The sequence below is a fragment of the Amaranthus tricolor genome, chromosome 2, assembly GCF_026212465.1.
Source record: "Amaranthus tricolor cultivar Red isolate AtriRed21 chromosome 2, ASM2621246v1, whole genome shotgun sequence".
In the NCBI taxonomy this organism is placed as follows: domain Eukaryota; kingdom Viridiplantae; phylum Streptophyta; class Magnoliopsida; order Caryophyllales; family Amaranthaceae; genus Amaranthus; species Amaranthus tricolor.
Genome location: NC_080048.1, coordinates 33,071,254 through 33,093,753, shown reverse-complemented (window position 1 = coordinate 33,093,753; position 22,500 = coordinate 33,071,254). Strand labels below are relative to the sequence as shown.

Sequence of the window (22,500 nt, the reverse complement as noted above, 5' to 3'; positions counted from 1 at the left end):
CTTGACAGACTTCGAAGGAGTTTGTCAAACTCACTCCCTACACAAGAAAAAGTTAGGTAATAACAAATAGAGAGATAAAGATAAATATCTTAATGAAATAGAATAGATATAAAAAAATGGCTTATCATTACATGATGAAAAGCCAAAGAAAAACTGAACAACGGGATTAGAGTCTTACTAGAAAGAGTGTTGTATGTATGAACATATGACTCCATATTAATAGGCACATTAATTGCGTGATCACAATGCTCATTCACAAACAAGTCATGCTTACATGGCATAAAAACAAGAGACTCATTAATATAAGGTAAGCAAGGTGCCTCAACAATAGGCTCACAATGAGAGGGCATATGGCTACAAAGCTCATCATTTATGCCATCAAATGATGTTTCCAAAAGAGGCTTATCTATAGAGAAGCAAGATTGGTTAAGGGCCTGCCTTAACTGCATACAAAATTCCTTAAAATCTTCATTTTCATAAATCAAATCATCTTCATCAGACTCCTCGAAGGGTGGATAGTGACAAGGGTAAGAAAAAGGTAAAGCGGAGGACCTGTTAAGGTAACTAGGATCCGCATTTTTTATACTAAACTCACTAACCAAGTCATAACTTTCATATGAATTTTTCCCAATATAGTCATCCTTCGGTGCTAAACATGAAGGACTAGCATCCAAATGGTCAAGAAAGGTTGTATTATTCATATCGAGAGAAGGGAGAGTATGAGCCACTTCTTTTTCATAGGTTTCCTTGGCCAACCATTCAAAAAATTCCCAAGCTATTTCTATTGGTTGGTCTAGGAACTCAAAGTTATACATGATCTCGACTTGATCCCTAATCTCATTATTTAAACCATCATACATCATTTTGCATATATTCCATATTTCAAGGTCATGGTCATGTTGAAGGGAGTCACCAAGCCTCCAATAGTACCTCCAAAAAGCTTCATGCTTAAATTGACTAAACAACAAGCTAGCCATAAGAGTCACACAAAGAACCAATTAACTAAGAAAAACCATCAATACAAGATCGTCACTCCCCAGCAACGGCGCCAAGAACTTGATCGGGACTTTACGTCCTTCAATAGTAATACTGCAAGTGCACGACCTAGCTTAGTACGGCTGCAAGTACGGGTCGAATCCACAAGGAGTGGGGGTTAATTCAATAGTTTCTCATTCGATTAGTGTGTTCAGAAACGTATAATAAGATGTTTTGAGATAGAAATAATTAAAGCAAGCAATTAAAAGTGCTTATAAAAGTTAATGAGGATTCAATGAACTAAAGCAAGGATAAAATGATCAATAAGCAAAGAGGCATAGGTTAACCTTTCTCACCAAAGTAGTGTTTACTAAACTTTAACCCTAAGGTCATAGATGTTTTGTTATGGGGAAGAACATATCATAAGTACTAATGTTCTCTATCGAGCAACAAAAGCTTCCTAAAACATACTCAACTACCTATTCTCATGGAGCTAAGCATAATTTAAGACATGAATCACACATTCAACATTTCCAATCAAAGCATCTACCTATTCTCATGAAGATGTCTTAACTTTTAAGCATAGATTATCGTTAAAAATCGAATTTCGCCCTCAATTCAACAATACTACAACATGATAGCAAAATCCATCTTAAACCATAAATAACACAACCAAGCCAAAGGTAAAGAAAGCAATTCAAACTACATACATGGTGATAATGCCTAGCCTAAGCCAAAACAAGCTACTCACTCATACTCATATTGAAATTGTAGATTGCAAACAAGCCAAGAACCATAGATGAATAAATTAAACTAGAGTATCCTAAAGAGATGAGTGCAATACAAGTTGAAGAACTACAAGCGTGAATATATGAAACTAAAGACAAACAATCAAAGATAACTAAGTGACATGAATTGAAAAGAATATAAGCAAAGATAGAAGTTACTCTTTTAGGTTCAATCTAAGGATGAACAAGATGATTTGATGATTCAAAGTAATACCCTCCAAAAGCTTCAATAATATAATACATCAATGGTTGAAGGATTCAAGATTCAAAATATTACAATAAAGGATGAAGTTAAGATTGTAATTGGAAATTGAAAGTACTTAATTTAATTGAAAGGGAAATTATGCTAAACACTAATTCTTAATTGAAATGACAGCGAAGTTATGAAGAATACATAGAAATTACTCAAAATAATGGGTGAAATCTCAGATGCCTAGCTCCATCTTCCTCTTCTCTATTTATAGACTTCAAAAACATGTATGTGTGGGGGGGGGGGGGGGGGGGGGGGGGGGGGGGAGGCTGCCACCCGTAGGTTGTTGGAGGGGGGGTGTCATCCCTAATGGATAAGGTAGGGTAGGGTGGCTGGCAGTCTTGGTAGCAGCAATTAGAAGCAATTGGACCTCGAATGATATTTAAAAAGATCGCAAAAGCTGCTGCCGCCCTTCTCACTCGACCTGAGCGGAGCCCGCTTGACTAGTCGAGCCACCATCAGGTTCAACATCAGAAACTTCAAAAATTGGACAGAATGTGAAAATGAGCTCCTGTACTTTTGAATTGAATCTTGCTAATGATCAGAAGCTACTAGAAGTTTGAATGCACTTCGCTCGACCCGAGCCAACTTGCTCGACCTATCGAGCGACCTTCAGGAATGTGATACTCAGCTTTTGATCTCAAGTACATGCTCTTGGACTTCTCGAGCTACCTTGGCTCAAGCTCATTCTTGTCGAGTGGGTCTACTTTGACTTCTTTTAGCTTGTTCTTATGGCTTGGCTCATGATGTTTCACTTCTTTGAGCCCTCGGCGTTTAGGCGAGCAATGTATGCAACAAAAGGGGCTGAATTGTGCTTGGTGTTGATGATTAGATCCTGAAATGAAATAAAACACCAGAGGAATAAAACAAGCGTGAAATTCAATAAACCAATGCAAAAACATATAGTTTCCTCACGCTAATCAAGCCACTTATAGCGGTAAAAATAAAGATAAAATGTAGCTAACATATTTTATGCTGCTTGTAATTTTTGATGGGGACAGGAGGACAACTAACGCACATCCGGTAAAGATGATTGTTAGCTGTGTTGTCAGCCCAAGGGGACCAAGGAAGAGACTTTTAATATTTCCCATGTGGAGCAATACCCAACGTCTTCCAAGAAACCATATCACCTGCCTGATCTGGAAAAATAAAAGAAAAGAAGTATAAGAAAAAAAATCAAAAGAATCTGGCAATAAGAAAAAGTCAATATCATACTAGGAGTTAGGCAGGAAGACATTCCAACTAGGGACAAACAGATGTCCTGCTGGAATATGGCAGCATGGGGAATCCACCCAGAGGGCAGATTCTTATCTTTTGGTTTAACAAAATATAAAAAGGCATGTTTTTCTCTTCGAGAAACATGCAAAACTTCATCCAGACCCAAAGTCTCTCTGGCATTGAATTCACAAGTCCTGATGAAGGATATTATCTTCCTGGTAGCTTGAGGAAGAAGTTGGTTGAGAGAAAGATTGAAATGGCATAAAATTTGAGAGAAGAAAGGGTGAAGAGGGAAATGTAAACTGAAAGAAAAATGGTATATACATACAGGGATGGAAATGTCTTCTTCATTGGTTTCAAAGACAATGTATTCGTGGGCCATCATCCCTTCTTCACCGATCCTACACCAATATCCCTTTTCTTGTGGGATATGGCAATCCTCTAATACAAATTGGGCCCTACCCTCTACCATCAGGTTAAAGGTTTGTGATGTAAACCCGATAGTTAATAACCTAGTTATTGTATCAGAAGAACCCTCCAAATCAAAAGGTGTGAAGTGGATAGCTTCAAGACCCTCCAAAGATGGAGGAATGATTGCATCTGTCCATCGAAGATGTTGCCAGCCATTTGGTTTTATACTCCAGTCAGTTGGAGGCTCATGAGGAAGTACTTCTGGCTGCATAGAGAGGGAAAATTTAAGAACAAGTGCATTAGTGAGTTCTTTGTTGAAGTCAAAAGTCAATTCACAAAGAGAAGTTTTTGAGGAAACCATTGTTGAAAATAATGCGAGAGTAAGATGAAAAAGACTAGGGTTTGCAGAGAATTGATTAGAGAATGATTGTAACACCCCGATATTTTCCCGATATATTATTTTTATTATTATTATTCTTTTAGAAAAAAAATATATATTTCTTTTATTATTTATTTTGTTAGTAGGTTAAATCATGAGAATCCAACTTTTAAGGCAAATAAAATCATTTTAAGTCCAAATCTTTTCCTAATCTATCTTTAATTTCAAAAAAAAAAAAAAAATAAATAAAAAAAAAAAAAAAAAAGGGAAATGGCAAAGGTTGGCCGGCCATATGGGAATATTTGGGAGGATTTGTAACTTCCATTTGAGTAAATGGAAGGTTAAGGAAATTATTATAATAAAATCTCATAAATCCTTAATCAATTCCTTTCCTTTCCTTATTCCTTTCCTTACTCCTTTTCATTTTCAAATTCAATTGCAAGTAAGAAAAAAAAAAAAAAATACTCTCAAAGTTTCTCTAATCCTCACGCCTAATATCATCAAATTGGTTCATCAAATTTTGGTGTGTTCTTGAGCAATTGTAAGTAATTCTTAACCTAGTTTTATTTTTAAGTTTTAATTTAAATTTCTATGTTTTTATATGTGTGATTTTATAGTTATGATTTTGTTCATGAATTAAAAAAATTTATGTTTAGATGTATGATGTTTTTTCTATTTAAATTTAATGTATGGTTTTAGGGTTTTAGATTTGTGCACATGTGTGTGTAGAATTGTTTGATGAATGATTGAAATATATATATATATATAAATATATATATATACATTAAAAAAAAAAAATGGTTGTTCATAAAAAAAAATGTGTATGTGGTGATGGAAATTTATTTTTATTGATTAATAAAAGAGAAGTATAAGGTTGATAGAAGAAAAATTTGCATGTATATATATGTGATGTGTTTGTGTTTGAACATTGGAGTAAAAAGAATTATTTTTAAGAAAAATATAGATAATTAATTAAAATTTATTTTTGTATGTGATCATGGAAATTATGTAAATTTTATTGTTTAGATTTATTAAAGAATAAAGCATTGAAATTTTATATTTTGGTGATAAAAAAATGGAATCCCGTAGGTTTTGAAATAGTGGAAAATTTGTGTTTTTGGAGCATTTTTTGGCTTTGAAATTAAGTTAAAAATACTTATACTATGTTATAAATTATGAAATTTGGTACCCGGGGGTTTTGACGCCTTCCGGACGCAACGGTGAAGTCGGATTTTCAGTTTGACAGTATTAAGATGAGTTTCTGGACAGAATGTATAAGCTGTCCAGTTTTGTGTTTATACCATGTTGTAGTATGTGATGGATGTTCATGTTGTGTGTAGCATTCTAGGTATGGATGTGATTGTATATGTGTGTTATGTGTGATTTGAGGAAAATGTGTATGTGTGCTTATTTCCCGAATACGATTGAACCTTGTAGGAAGTCGATTCATGACCGGGAATTGATTGAGACGTTTGCGAGTTGGTTATTTTTGCTTAAGGTATGTACACGCAGCGTGGTTCGCAATAGATCGATGTATCATGTATTAATGATACCCAAAAGTAAGGCATGGGTATATAGAACGAATAATGCTATCGTTCGAATCAATAATTCTATACATTGTTATGATAAGTAGAGGTAGTATGTCCTCAATAACTTAAGTAGAGGTAGTATGTCCTCACTAACTCAAAAGTGGACGTAGTATGACGTCAATCTTTATATATTGTTTTGAAAGTAGAGGTAGTATGACCTCACTAACTTAAAAAGTGGACGTAGTATGTCGTCAATTGGTGGAAAAGAATTACTCGCGGCATATGAGGGCTTTATGAGCCACCGCGGGGGTATGCATACTTAACCATAGGCACCGAAGTATGGCGAGTGTCTATGGTAGAGGCTTGCTTAGGGGTTAGCTCCCCCTAATGTATTGTCTCACTTATGAAGTTTGGTGTGTACCGGCAGTATGGCTGGAAAGTACCGGCAGTATGGCTGGATAGTACTGGCAGTATGGCCGGATAGTACAGCAATATAGCTGACTAACTTTTACAAGAAAAATAAATATTCTTAATAAGTATGATCAAGCGTACGGTTCTGTGAATTGTTAATTAATCAAATTAAACTTTCTCGATGTTATTATTTATTGGTATGCGACTTTCGCTGACGTGTGCTTTTGGTCTTAACGACCCTGCGATGATGTTGTGTCCTATCTGGGCAATGACTAGCAGTAAGTTAAGTTGCAGGTCTGGGGAGTGAGGATTGTCCCTTGAAGAAATAAATTATTAAAGTAAAGAAGTCTTAAAAATAACTTCAAAGTTTAGTTAAAGAGCATTTGGTTTTTATGAGGCGACTTTCGCTCTCAAGTTGTAATAAGTAGATTTGACTTTTCGTTTCTTATCCGCTGCTAAGTATTTCTTATTATCTAATAGTTTTAAATAACGCTAATAGAACTCGATCCGCACGTTTCCTTAACTTCAAAACTGTTTTAAACTGTTCCTAACGTTTCGGTTTGACTCGGGTTTTAGTTGTTTTGTTTTAAAAGATCATTTTCTTTTCTTTTCAAAGACCCGAGTTATTCCGAGATGTTACAATGATTGAGAATAACTAAGGTTTAAGGAGAGCGTAAATTGAAATAAATGCAAGTACAAAGATATTTATAGGCAAGAAAATCATTTGGAAGTTTAAATTGGTAAGATCAACAGTCAAGAAACGAAAAAATTTGAATAAGAAGATCAACAGTCAAGATGAAACCGCCAAAAATTCAAAATCCGAGGCGTAGAGAACAGTGATTGGATGTGCGTTAATGATAGTACAATCAACTAGAGATAATGATGAGAGTACATTGCAGCAACTGTGGTGTGTTCAACAATCTTCAAAAAATTACACAAAGTGGGAAATATTCAAAAAAATTGATGAAAGAAATTGCCAAAAAAATAAGAGTTCACAGAAGATTAAAGAGACCAAAGTATCCAGATTTTTCACGTTACCGAAAATTCGAGAAATGAAGATTTGTTTCAGACATCCCAGAAAATTAAACTCAACAAGAAGAGATGAGAAGATTGACAACATGTTCAAATCCGTATCTTGTAAATTCAAGAGTTGAGATGATTGACAATCTGTTTAAACCTGTATCTGATACTGAAAACAAACCCATGAATTTTTGAACCAGAATTCATAGGTTTAGGGGGGCAAATTATATATGTAAAATATAAGTCATAAGTAATTTTGGCAGAAAACTATCTGGGAGGATTAAATTAACATTAATCTGAGAGAAAATAATAAGACCAGAAGGAGATCTGGAAAGATTGAAGAAACTTTGAACGTGCATTAAGAATATTAGTGCACTAATATAATATATGACTATGTCATTATATTAATATTTAATTATATAATATATAAACAAAAGTAATAACAATCGAATTAGTCTAGCATACATATTAAAGAAGAGTGTTTCTGTATTATATTATGAATTCACCCTCCAAATAAGAAGCATCTTCTATACTTTTAGACAACATTATGTAGAATCGTCAAAAGTAAATCAATATTTGTTCGTAGAGGTGTTCATTCGGGTCATCGGGTCGGTTTCGGACGGGTGTAATTCGGCTCGGTTGGTTTTCGAATCGGTAAATTTTCGGTTGTATACAACAACGGGTCATACTCGGGTCAGATCGGTTGGTTACGGGTCGGTTTAACAACGGTTGTTCGCATTATCGGGTTCAAACCGGTATGTTATCGGTTGAAATTCGAGTCGCGTGTCAATCGAGCTCGGGTTGTCATCGGTCTTACATTAGTTCGGTTTTTTCGGGCACAAATCGGGTTCGAGCTTTAATTTTCGAGTAGTTATCGATTACGGACAACTATCGATCGGGTCAATATCGAAATAAGTTAATAGTCGGGTTTTTAATTGATGTATGCTCATTTTATGGCAGATCAATTTATTTCAATTAGTTTATATATATATATATATATATATATATATATATATATATATATATATATATATATATATATATGTATATATATATATATATATATACATATATATATATATATATATATATATATATATATATATATACATATATATATATATATACATATATATATATATATATATACATATATATATATATATATATATATATATATATATATATACATATATATATATATATATACATATATATATATATATATACATATATATATATATACATATATATATATATATATACATATATATATATATATATACATATATATATATATATACATATATATATATATATATATATATACATATATATATATATACATATATATATATATACATATATATATATATATATATATATATATATATATATGACTATTATTTAATAATGCATCATGTTGCTACTTTTGATAATTGATTAAATATAAAAACTCGATAATCGAAACTCGATTTGTTTGAATGAATAAGAATAATCTAAACTATCTCATAGGCTATTAGAATATACATTACTCTATTACACTAATAATCGATTGTATTTCTAAGTTTGATAATTGAAACTTATTATATATAATAAAGTGAATTAGATTAATCAAGTAATGATAACCATTTTATATGATATTATGTATTTATACTTATTAGTGACCTTGAATACTTTAAAATAATAAATCTATTACACTAATAATTGATCGTATTTAATTTAAAACTTAATAATGTTCGGAACTAGACCTATTGGAGTGAATGAAATTGATACAAACTATCTTATAGAGTTATAGTTACAGTTACAGATTATCATTTACAGTTAACTCAATGCTATTACTTATTAGTTATTACTATATACTGATATTGAATACTCTAAAGTAATTTACAGGCTATTAATAATCGATCGTAATTCACTTATCGTAATTCGATCTATTAAAGACTTATAGTAAATGAAACTAGTACTCCACCTTTTTTGTTACTTTGAATTAAATAGCCTATATTATGCAATTTTACCAAATTCAATAATAAAAATATTTAATATTTGATATAGAATATTTATATTACTCAAATAAATTATTTTAGATTAAGATAACTAATTGTCCAATTTGATGAATATATTACTCAATTGATACATTACTTGCACAAAATGTTATTAGTTATTTGGATAGCACACGGATAAGGTGTTTTAGCCGTTGGATTATAATGCTAATATCAGATCAGCGGTCAACAACGTGCCACGTCACCGTCATTTAATAAAAATGGATTTTGGTTCCTTTCTTTATCCTTTCCTTTAACAGCGACATTCACAATCATATATTAGACCAAAATCTTTTTTCATTAGCATCATTTTCTTTGTTATTGGTCATACCACTATGGTTGACGTTAGTTCTACAATTCACAATCATATATTGGATCTGAATATTCTAACGTAAATGTTTTTGCTTCTATCGGACACAATTTTCACAGTATCATGCAGAAGCAAATTTGTTGATGATGGATCAAGGAGAGCTGTGATCTGCTCATTGTAGTGAAAAAATATTCAAATATTGTTGGTGTCATTCCTCTATGGGAACTACACGTAAACTCATCGGACCATACCCAGGATTCGGAGGCTTACTTGCACTCTTAGTTGGTGTAGTCTGAGTTGAAGTACTCTCAGAATACCCGCTATAAGTCCTCCAAGCAGTTTTTCTTTGTCACTCATTTTTAATAGCTTATTATTCGGAGAAGTATAAGATAGTTTGTAATTGTATTAGTAATCTTGAATATATATTAATGTATAATTTTGTTCAAATAACAATGTTCAATACTTCTTTTGAAATTAGAAGATGAGATTAAATTTGTTCAATCTCTAATTCTTAATTGTAGGAAGATGAATTTTAATGAGGCAAATGAAGAATTGGTGGAATCTTATTGGTTTATAATTGATTTGCTAAAATATATATATAATCTTGTTTACAATCTTTCAATATTAGAAATTAGTTTTCAAATATTCAAAAAATCATAATTAGAAAACTGAAATTGGACCTAATTTGCTAAAATTAGGTGAAAAATTGATTCGGATTTGTAACAGTTCGATTAACAATCGGTTCAGGTTGGTATCAGTTCGGGTTAAAAACAGTTCGATTAATAATCGATTCGGGTTTGTATCAGTTCGGGTTAAAAACAGTTCGATCTTAATCGGTTTTAGTCAGGTTGCATTCGGTTACGTGCATAATTCGGGTCGGATTTGACTCGGGTCGATCACTGTTCAGTTCGGGTAACATCGGTTAAGGTTTATATGTCGGTTATAAAATTCGGTTGCAGCTCGAGTTCGATTTTGCCCTTTTCGGTTATCAAACGGTTCGAGTGAAGTATCGGTTCGGGTAATTGCGGTTCGGTAAACCTAAAAAACTTACATTTTTTCGGGTCGGATAATTTTCGATTCCGGGTCGGATTTTCGGGTCGGGTTTGTTTTGAACAGCTCTATTTGTTTGATTTACTGAAAATGAATCCAACTATTCTTTACTAGTAAATAAACCCATACATTCAATATACTTACTGAAAATAAACTCAATTATTATTTATTCCTGATTGCTTGCCTTACAAAGAAGCTTTGAAAATTGATTATAAATATTAGATGAATTAATTGTGAGCAAATACACCTAATAGATGAGTTTTTTAAAAATAAATATAGACGAATTTATTTTCAACAGATTAAAAAAATATTAATCATTTATTGACAATTTTCCAACATTATAAATTTATAAATAACATTAAAAAAGTAGTAATTAGCTAGCCCATGATATATGCAAGACACTCGAAGAAATATGTAAGATTGTTTAAATAAACTTTTAGTACTACTAATTATAAAAAATTAAGCTAATGGGGTTTAGAATGAATGTAAAGTTGTAAACTATACATTAATCAAATATGTTATGGAATTATTAGTTGGAAGTTGTATCAAACTTGGCACCAAAACATGATGGAAACAACCAAATACAAGTGGGTTTGGCAGGAATAATTACTTTAATGTACAGGAAAATCTCCCTGTTTTAGAATATCATAATTACTCCTACTTTAATATAATTAGTAAGTCCGAGGTTTAATTAGGAGTTAACAATTACCGAAATTAGCCCCATAAAAGTGCGTATATACTTGCTATAATTAGCATACTTAATTGTACTAATGCTTTTCTCATTTTATTAATGTGATTATGGAATTATCTTGTATATGATTAGATATATGTGTTTAGAATGCAAAATAAGTAATTTCTTTAAATCTGATTAGAATATTCGTTAAAAATTTATTATATTTGTCAATTTTAAAGAGTATTACAAATTAAATTTTAACAAATTTACATATTTTATAATCTAAATCTGTACATCTGGTGAATAGATTAGAAAAACCAAATCAATAAAAGTAATTATTAAAAATTTTACTTCATGTCTTAAATTGAAATTAATTAGAAATTAGAAATTAGAAAATAATGTTGACGTGAAATTTATTAATTTCTAATTTTCTTATTTTATTAAGCATTAATTTAGAAACATTTTGCATTCCTGTAAAGTTACAATCCTCCAACAAAATAATGGATTAGTAAAATAGGGCTTTATGTATTTGAGTAGGCTTTTTAAGTTTTAAAGTAGTTATACTAAACATTTATAAAGTGATGAACCTAATTCATGTAAGTAGACTGACTTTTGTAATTAAGTCGCATATAAGTGACGGCCGTACATGAGGATTCCTGCATTTCCTAATAAACAATTGAATATATAAGTTTTTAAAAGACATACAATAAACAATGATATGATCAACTTAAATATTTAAGTATTGCATAATATTTAATCATTGTTATACAACCTAAAATCATTAAATCTAGAGTTAATATAGTAGTGTATATTAAAACTAGAAAAGACATCACAAAAATGTGAATTTATTTTGGAGTATTTGTGATTTTTAAAAATATATACTTAATTATGTACACTGTATTACCTCAATGTTAATAAGTGACTCCTATTTAAGGTGGGCTTTGATAACAAAATGTCATATGCAACTTCACATAAATTAGAAGAGCATATGATTTAATGCGTCATTTTAATCTGAAACTAATAAACTATAAATTTTTTGCCCCATCGAAATAATGGAGATTATATATGTACTGAAATATAATACTAAAAGTTTAATATTAATGAAAAAAATACTTTATATAGTTAAGAGATACATACTTAAACAAAGTTGAAAGAAATTTTCTCAAGTATGAAAATATATTTCTGAAATAACTATTATTTTGTAACATTATATTATATATTTATTAAAAAAATTTTCAAATAGTTCTGAAATAACTATTATTTTGTAATATTATATTATATATTTATTTAAAATATTTTCAACCATACACAAATGGAAACTAACATAAAGAACTATTTTAGATGGAATACCTATAACAATGGCACACAAGCATACAACTTTATATAATTAGCAGTCATAAATAATATAAGACTCCGATTAATTTGAAAACTTTCAAACGCTCAATCCTAATTACTGATTGAGAACTCTAACTAATGTCACAAAGCTCTCTCTCAAACTTTAGGAAGAAAAATATAAGCTATACCTAAGAGTCCCTATTCATAGGATTTCAAAAAAAAAAAAATTATTAGTTTAGGAAATATCACGAAACTTTTAGGAAACTTACATAAAAAAAAATATTTTTCTAATTATATTTGACCTTAAAATTCTAATTATTATCTAATAATAATAATAATAGGAAATCTATCAAATAATAATAATAAAATTCATATAATTTGAATTACTTCTTATAAAACCTTTCCTTAAATTTAATATGACTATCAACTCAAATTAATGAGTCACCAAACCTGCATTTTGATGAACTTGTCCCAACGACGTCTTCTCTTGAACGCTAATTAAATCTCACTACCATACTCATAAATATAGAGATTTCTCTCTTTTTTTTACCAACCGTAATCCCCGAGAGCCACTAGTGATCATGATCCATTCATCTAAACATGATACCCTAATTTCTCCACCCTTCCTAAAGAGATTAGATTTCTCTCAAAATTTGATACATATCTGGCTTGGGCTAGAGTTACTATTTAGCCATTGTAGAGCACAGTTTCCATCTCTTGACCCTTACAACTTCAATATCTTCTCTGTTGGGTAGAGTCACCATTTTATCTTTACACTCTAAGGATGCAACTTCCTACATTGGTGATTAAAACGACTAGAGTCAAAGATCCATTCATCTTTCACCAACTCTTGTGTTAGAAGAAGATTATCTCCTTCACCTTGCGCAGTAGCAACAATTTTCTTCTCGTTGGCCTCTTTCAACTCCTTTATGTCCTCCTTTGCTTATTGACAAGTATATTGACTATATACAACCAATTTGCGTACAGTATTAGTAACACTTTACCTTGTAATTGTTTTTGCCACCTTTCTCTGGTTGTTGTATGCCTTAGCCACCACTAATGCCCTATCAAATGTGTCAACTTCCAATTCATGTACTATAAGTCTTTTGGCTTCTAAAAGACACACGACGATTGCATCCAAAGCTAACTATGTTTTTTCTATCAATAATATATTCACATTATTTTACTTCTTTGATAAAGAGACCAAGAGGAGAATAACTTTATCTTCATCCTTGAAATTCTCATCTAAATTGTTTAGCTTGGTCATCAGTCCAATAAAACGATTATGTTGATCTCTTTAGTCTCAATCTTCTTCATAGAAAGCTCAAACAAGTTCTTCCCTAGAAAACAACTTACTAGCCAAATACTTTGACCGATAATTTTTTGTTAATTGCTCCCATAAAAACTTAGGTTTTTTAACTTAAGATTATATACTTGATCTATGGTGCAAGTGCTAATCTAATAATTGATGATGCAGGCAGCTTGATTAATTAGCTCATTTTGGTTCCTCTGCGTTTGTACACTTCTTATCCTCAATAGTTACATATGTCCCTATTGGATCAACATTTCTTTCATTGTGCTCAGCCATAATGTAAAATTGTTTTCACCATTAAATGTCTAGAATTAAAATCTCCAACCTAACAAATTTTCCATCAATGCTAATATGAACTTGACTCGGATATCACTATGTTAGGAAAAAAACAATTACTTTAGATATGATATACCCACATCAATGGCATACAAACACAAAGATTTATATTTTACTAAAAAAACTCTTTCACCGTATCCTTATATTATCAACAACAAATAATACAAGACTTTGTTTAAACTCTCAAACACTTCCACAAAATTAATGAGAACTCTCAGAAATGTCACATGGCTCTCTCTCAAACTTTGGGATACAATTATAAACAACCTAATACCCCTATTTATGGGACTTAAAAAAAACCCAAAACTTATAATTGAACACTTTTACAAAACATACATTATTAAGAAAACCATATTTTTAAAAATTACATTTGACCTCCTATTTTCTAACTATTATCTAATATAATAATAGAAAATCTATTAAATATTATTAATATTCATATGTGGGTTTATTTCTTAAAATAATTAATGTATGAGAATCAAATTTTATCTTAATATGAGAATAATTACTATTTTTTATAAAAAATTATAAATTTAATTTTCACTTAATCTTCCTCCTTTTGATGACTTACTATCTAATAAAAAGTAAAAAACAAATAGTTGATTGATGCATGGCTAGTCCACCCCCAACTATCATGGAACATAAGTACATATGAACAAGATTCAAGTTTCTCTCTCCAATCATCCATTAATCCAAAGGGCGAACTCCCTCATTTGGCAAAGGCCAATTAGTCTTAATTTAATTGAAATCCACCAAAAACGTGTCAACACTTTATTTGCCCAACGAAAACATGGATATTCCATAAAATACGATATTTTAATCTTATCTTTATACCTCATTTCAAGGATCCTACTATGACTGTCCTAGGTATCCAGTAATAATTATTTTTTATGAATTACTCCTATATTTTATAATAACAGTACAAACCTTTTTTTTAATGTTACTAATTCTACGGTTGTATTTTTTTAATAGTTGATGAATGATTGAGACTTAATTTAAATTGTTGTTTCGGGTAAAGTTTGAGACTTAGGGTATATTTGGATTGGATTTAAATATTTATAGGGATAAAAAAAGTCAAAGTAAGAAAACTTGTTTGATTTAAGATATATATTTCTATTTGCTTTTATTTCATTAGTTTGACTTTATTTTCTCTCTTAAATATTTATATCCAATCCAAGTATGCCCTTAAAAGAACTTTTAAAATTGGGTCCATCTTTGGGGCTATCTTTTAAACTTGTTAAATTTTAATTCAAAACGAAAATACGATTAATCTTAGATTGATTGATACTAATACCTTTTTTAAACTTTTGATGAAAATTTGAATTTTGCATCAATATGTCAGAGTTATAACCTATTATTTTTCGTCATTTTTAATTGTTTGATTTAATATACTACAATTACAACTTAAAACTATTTTTGGCTAATTTAGAATATGTTTATGACCAATTGGGTCAAATTGACTTGAAAATGATGTGGCCGACTGATTTGACAAGTATAGGCTATTCTAATATAGACTTTAATTTATCATTACTTGTGGCTTTAAAAAGTTGTTACACTCCCTTCCATCCACCTAGTTTGCCACATTTTTATTTAGATTTAATCACTTTCATTTTACACTATAATTTCTTATTTGAAAATAGATCATATATGATATTCTTTTAACATATTAAAATATTTTAACTCTCTTTTAATATTTAATTGAACTTCAATTTATCACTTTATATTTTACCAAATTTATACATTCCCTCAAATAATACCCTATTTTTCAATAGATGCAAATTCAAAAAGACATAATAGCAAGAATTAATATCCATTAATCAATATTACACCTATTTTATTTCTGTTTATTTATGTATTAAGGAAATCATTATCAAGTGAAATTTTATTAATTTGTCTTCAAAGTTTTATTCTATATTTTCATAAAATTAAAATTTTCTAATTTTAATAATGTGTCCCTAAAAATATTAGGGTTAAAATAGTGCGTTAGATTATATCGAAATAACACTTTTCATACTTATTTATTGTTGCCCGCATTAAAGTTTTCTTATACTAATACTTATTCTGTTTTTAAAAGTTTGCCACATTACTATAACAAGTAGTTTCATATTTTTTTCATTAATTTATTCATTTTCATTTTTTTAAAGTATTTTTTATCTTAAATATCCTCATTTTGTACAACAATTATTATGGCTTATTTTGTTTTCTCCCAAAAATTTTTACTTCTTAGACATTAATTGATTAAAAATTGCTCACTTTAACTCATATATTATTCCATTTTATGTATGATTTTGTTTTCTCCAATTTAAATTATTGGTTTTTAACATTCTATAGTTAAAAAAGAGATTCTTTTATCAATCACAAAGCACACAAAAATGAAAATAATCAAAAGATTATCTCTTACTCAGTACATGAAAAGGAAACATGAATGATCTATCTATCATATCATCATGCAATACAAAGTGTTGGAAAATCATGCATCATGCAATACTATATAAGTGTTGGAAATTTTCAAGTGTCATCTTCTAAAGAGGTATGACAAATAGAAAATATTATTAGGTGTGAAATGCTTATATGTCATATTGATTAATTTTTATTTAGTACTAGTATGACTAAAAATAGTAAATGAATAAATCATGCAATACTATAAAAGTGTTAAAAAATTCCAAGTGTCATCTTCTAAAGAGGCATGACAAATGAAAAACTATCATTAGGGGTGAAATGCTTATATGTCATATTGATTAATTTTTATTTAGTAATAGTATGACTAAAAATGGTAAATGAATAAATTGAAACATATAACAATAATTAAGAAAATATATGTAGTAAAATTTTTGACTTAATGCATGTGTCGTCTTAAGATGGGAATTAAGATCAAAAGATTATATAAAGTAGAAAATAGTTGATTACATGGCAATATTTTATCTAATTTAGAATCTAATATTTTTTTTGTTTAAAGTTGGACCTAAATTAAGTAAAGTATTTGTATGATTTACTATAGTAATTCTATTTAGTTACCTTAGAATTTAATATGTCCAATTGAATGAAAAAAAGTTATATATTGGATAAATAATTTTTAAAAAGTCAGTAATTATGTTTTATTTGAAAAATTCATGTATTTGATAAATTTAGGAATAATAGTATATACTTGCATTATTATTTAAAACTGTTATATATATATACATTTGTACTAATAAATTTATGCATTACACGAGTTTCTATACTGGTCTATAATAAATATTGCTAAAACAAAACATGGATGACATCATGACTATTTAAAATTGCTTATGTGTCACACCGTCAACAAAAAATTTTTCTCTAAAACTCATTGATAATATTATTGTTATTATGATTAATATTTATATCTTTAACTTTAAAACTTTGTAATTATGACCATAATATTATCCATAAATTGATTTTTTTACTTTTTAAGTCATACCATTTAATGTATCAGTTAGTCTTGTATGAGACCGTCTCACCATGAGACGGGTCCATACAAACAGTCGATTAATGGGTTTTTTTCATAAAATATAGTTAAGTAAATGAAAAAAAGTTTTTTATTTCAGTTCAGTTTTTTTTAAACTAATGATGGGCTAGCTCATATTTAGCCTTCTAACGATGAGACGTTCTTAAATAAGAATTTGGCTTAATGTATTAGAAAACTATGTATTTTATTTCTTATTTTAAATTATTTATAAAAATTTTTCAATTTTATTTGTTATATATTTATAAAATCTTAACTTATATAAATATGTCAAAAAATTTAATAAAGTTGTATTTTGCACAGACACTATCTAATAGTAATAACTATGCTAAAGGAAAACCCTTTAACTATTAAATCAAACTATAATGATGCTCAATAATTATAGTTATTATAATTAAATTACATTTAAATTGTTCTTTAATCTAGGATTAATAGATAAGCTATTTATTTTATAGGTATTTGTGAGATAATTATAATAAAATTACAAAGCCCAAAAAAATTAATTATTATTTTAAAGAAAAGTTGGAAGGATGGAATACCAATGTTAATGGTGTGAGTGTCGCATATTTGATTCCAAGATATGTTGGTGATTCTCTCGACAGATGTCGACGAATGAAAATGAGAGTGAGTTTTGTGTTTTATCCTTTCGCGAGTTTGGGTATTCCGAATACGGTAAGTGGTTTTCTAGGGCTCCTGGTTTTAGGTCTTCAACATTATCTAATGTATCATCATTATGCAAACTAGTGAGTAGTACTTTTTTATTTTAAATAAAAAATAATTAATAGATATATAATACATTGGTTGGCCCTTTATTGACATTTAATAATTTGATTAACCAAATAAGAGAAAACACAAATCCTCATTTAAGGCGGTTTTATTATGAAATAATTTACCCTTTTCGTTTTCATATATTCTTTTTAAATAGAATTTTCGAATTCTATTGTCTAACTTTGACTATTATTTATCATTTATTTATTTAAAAAAACATATTCATGTGCGATCTTGATAGATTGGTCTTAATATATTTTTTCTAAATATTAACTCTTTAGAATTTTAAAAATTCATAATTAAAATTATTTGACTTTTAAGTTTGTTTTGAGATCTGCACAACAAGTAAATAGGAAGAACATATGAAAATAAAGAGAGTAGTATTTTGAGTTAAACAATCTAATTAATTTAATTAAAATACTTTTTTTTAAATAGGACTTTTTATATGAACTTTCTGACAAGAGCATATTTCATACAAGCTTTGCTCAAAAGAAAATAGGAGATTTGTTATTACTTAATACTCATAATACAACCTTTATTGTTAAAATTTTTTTTCGTATGCACCAACCCTCGATCCATTAACTTAGATTAAAAAAAGACTTATCAACACTACCAAAAGCCAAACTTTTTTTTCTTTAATAGAGGTGTTTATTTAGGTTATTAATTCGATTTTAGGTGTTTAAAGTCAAGACAAAATTGAATTATGTGTCTCTATTAGTTTTACATTATTATAAATCTTTATATTTTGACGTAGGGTTTGAGTACAAGATCAAGTAATGAGGGTTTGTGTATATTGAACACCCTTATAAAATGTATAAGAAAATACGATTAAGTGAGATTTTGTTTGATTTGTTTTGAATTTATATTTTAAAATATCAACATTTATAATTTTTTTTTTGATTATAGGGTAGACTAAAGAATATGAAATCCTAGGTGAGAATCGAACATAAGACTTTACCTGGGAAAAATGATATTTACTCCAATTGAAACAAGACTTGGTTCTCAACTTTCTATAATTTTAGTTATGCACAACTTCGGATATTAAGGTTAGATAATCTTGGAGAGCTTAGTGGTTGAGAGTTATCCTTTCACTTTTATGGTGGAGGTTCAATTTTTACAACCTACTGAAAGGATCAATTATTCATTTCCTTTCCTCCTTACTGGTAGGAATTTTTTGGTTTACCCCCGAATTAAAAGATATAAAGATTTAAAATAGAGTAGTGGATAACATAAAAATAAAATTGTAGCAATTAATTCGAAACTAATAATAAATATGGAGAAAAGTTAAATAGAGATTGAAAAATATTTCTATGTATAAACATCAACCTATGAAGAAAGTTCAAATTTCATATACATATAATTAAACAAAAATAGAAAGAAAAATAATCAACGTGAATTTACATTTAGGCTCTATTTTCTTGACCTTACTTTTTAATTAGATTTTTGTACTAAAATAGATTTATTTTTGTTAAATTGAACTTCTTTTTGAAGGATATTAAATTGAACTCATATATATGAAAATCTTATTTCTAATTAATAATTCGTTCTTTACTACACTATATTAGTTTTATCAAATTCAACAAATCAAATTTACTAATGTAGTGTTTGGAAATAAGTATTTCATTTCAAATCATGAATTTCAATTATTAAATCATGAATGAAGAATTTGAGATTGACAAGGTTTGGGTAGTCATTCTCAAATCCTCAACTTTAACTACTTTAAAAACAATTGTGAAATTTGATAAATTCTAAATTTGAAAATTTTTAATTTACCAAACAATAAATTTAAACCAATTTCAAATTTTCAAATAAAATCATTATTCCCAAACATAACATATTACTAACTAAATTTTTACTCCTAATATGTTATCCATTTTAAGAAAACGAGAAAAGCACTTTAGTTAAAAATTCATACTCTAGTACTTTTCATTGTTAGAATAATAAACATCTCATGAATCTTCAATAAGAATTTTTAGTGTTAACTTTTCTTTTTCTTCAATTCGTTCCTCTTGGCTTGTGTACAGATTTGTAGATAAACAAGCTTGATGCTTGTTTGATTGTTGGTGTAAAAAGTGGTAATGAAAATGATTTGTAGTGTAATTTTTTATGAAATATACTATGTAGTAAGGTAATAAAACATTGATTATAATTTTTTTTAAAAAAACTTCATCACCACCTAATACTGCCTTTCTAAATGGTAATACTGACATTATATTGAATTTTATGAAGAAAATGAAATGATTAAATAAGAAAAAACATTGACATTAAAATTACCATGATATTTTTCTATAAAATTTACACTAACTATTTATTACTATTCTCACAATTTAAAGCAGGCCGCAAGGGTCAAGTAAGAAATAAATCACAGTTACGGAAACCAACAAATTAAAATTTTTTATTTAAATCTAAAAACAATTGAACCTATTGAACTTCCGAAAGTACTAAAACATCTACATACGATACAAGTTTGTAGGTGCGGGGCTACGGGCTATTCTATGATCATTAATGTTTATATAATCACAAATTCTCAAATCAAAATTAAACTAAGTCATGTTTACTTATAACTTTAAAGTGATCATTTGAAATTTTAAAATAATCACTTTTTATAGTTATAGAGTGATCACTTATAACCATTAAGTAATCACTTATAATAAAAAGTGATCAATTGAAAAAATAGACTAATTGTATAAACTCTTCTCATCGTGAAACAATCTCATATAAGAATGATTTTAAATTAAGTTTATACTATAAATTTCCAAATCTAGTCTAGTAAATAAATACTATAAGATGTTATTGAAGCATTCTATTTAAACTTTAATTTCAAATATTGAAGCATTCTATTGTAAAATATTACTCTTACAAATAGAGTACTAGTATTTAGTATTATACAAACTCTTGACAAATCTCTTCTAAACATTGTTAATGAAAGAATCACAACAAAAGCTCCATTTGAGAGAAAGCTTCTTCTCTTGGGTTTCTCCTTCCTCATCATCAAAAGCTGCTTATTATCAACACTTATATTATATAGTAAGTCAATCTTTTACCTATTTTCTCCTCTTAACTAATTAGCTCAATCTTTAATTAATTCTTAAAAGTAATTAATATTGCCAATATAAATTTTTATTTCTTTCTATCTTTTCTTTTATACTTTCTAAACTAGGTAAATGAATATATCTTTCATCTAGAGCTTTAATTTGTCTTTTTTCAATAATCATTTGGGTAATTAAATAAAATAAAAAAGGATTTCGATTTTTTTTTGTTAAAAGATCCTTTGCATAATATTAAGTTAATCATGATAAAAAAAAAATGTAAACAAAAATCTTACTTATTCTTGATCCAATATTAATGGATTTGAAGATGAAATTGTTATCTTAATTATTCTTCTTAATGTTATCTTTCATTATCTAAAGCTTTATATTTTTAAAATCAAAAAGATGATTTGATAAAATCAAAAATATGGGTTTCCATGTTCTTTGGAGATCTTTTAATTTTCATAATATTAAGCTAACATCAAATTTTTAAAAAATAATCATTTGATTAGCTCCAATATTTTTTAGTTTAAGATGAAATTTTTATTTCAATCATCCTTCTTGATTTTATCTTTGATCTAAAGCTTTGTCTTTTATTCATTAATGAAATACATTATTTAATAACATCAAAAAATTGGGTTTCCATTTTTTTTATTATGAGATCCTAGCTTTTATTTAGTAATATTAAGCCAAATATGATAAAAAAAAATATAACAAAATAATCATGCTAGCTCCAATATTATTAAATTTTGAAGATGAAATCTCAATTTTTTTGAATGAAAAATCTTTAGTTTAATTATTGTTAATTTTATCTTATTAGCTAATTAAGTATATTATTGATTTATTTGTTGATATTTTAGGGGAAGAAATTAAAGTGAAGTTTTATTCGAAAAAATTAAAGAAAATGGGAAGAGGGAAAATTGTGATTAAGAGGATAGACAATTCGAGCAGCAGACAAGTTACTTTCTCAAAAAGAAGAATCGGATTGCTTAAAAAAGCTCGAGAATTATCAATATTGTGTGATGCAGATGTTGGTGTTGTAGTGTTTTCTAGCACTGGAAAACTCCATGATTTCGCAAGCACCAAGTATGATTTCAGTTCTTTGCGTTAGTTCTTTTTTAATTTGTGGTATTTATTTTCATATTTCTTTTAGTATTTTGTGATAATTATTTGCATAACCTTG

The 22,500-nt window shown here is 28.5% G+C and overlaps 1 protein-coding gene across 1 annotated transcript in view; it reads left to right on the top strand.

Annotated features, from left to right (window-relative positions):
* The first annotated feature begins 21,136 nt into the window (after positions 1-21,136).
* Positions 21,137-22,500, top strand: part of LOC130806356 (MADS-box transcription factor 23-like) — a 33,916-nt gene continuing 32,552 nt past the window's right edge. Inside the window, exons 1-2 of the mRNA XM_057671387.1 lie at positions 21,137-21,315; positions 22,178-22,403. Of these exons, the coding sequence (XP_057527370.1) occupies positions 22,222-22,403 (182 nt within the window). The 5' untranslated portion in view covers positions 21,137-21,315; positions 22,178-22,221. The remainder of the gene's footprint in view (positions 21,316-22,177; positions 22,404-22,500) is intronic.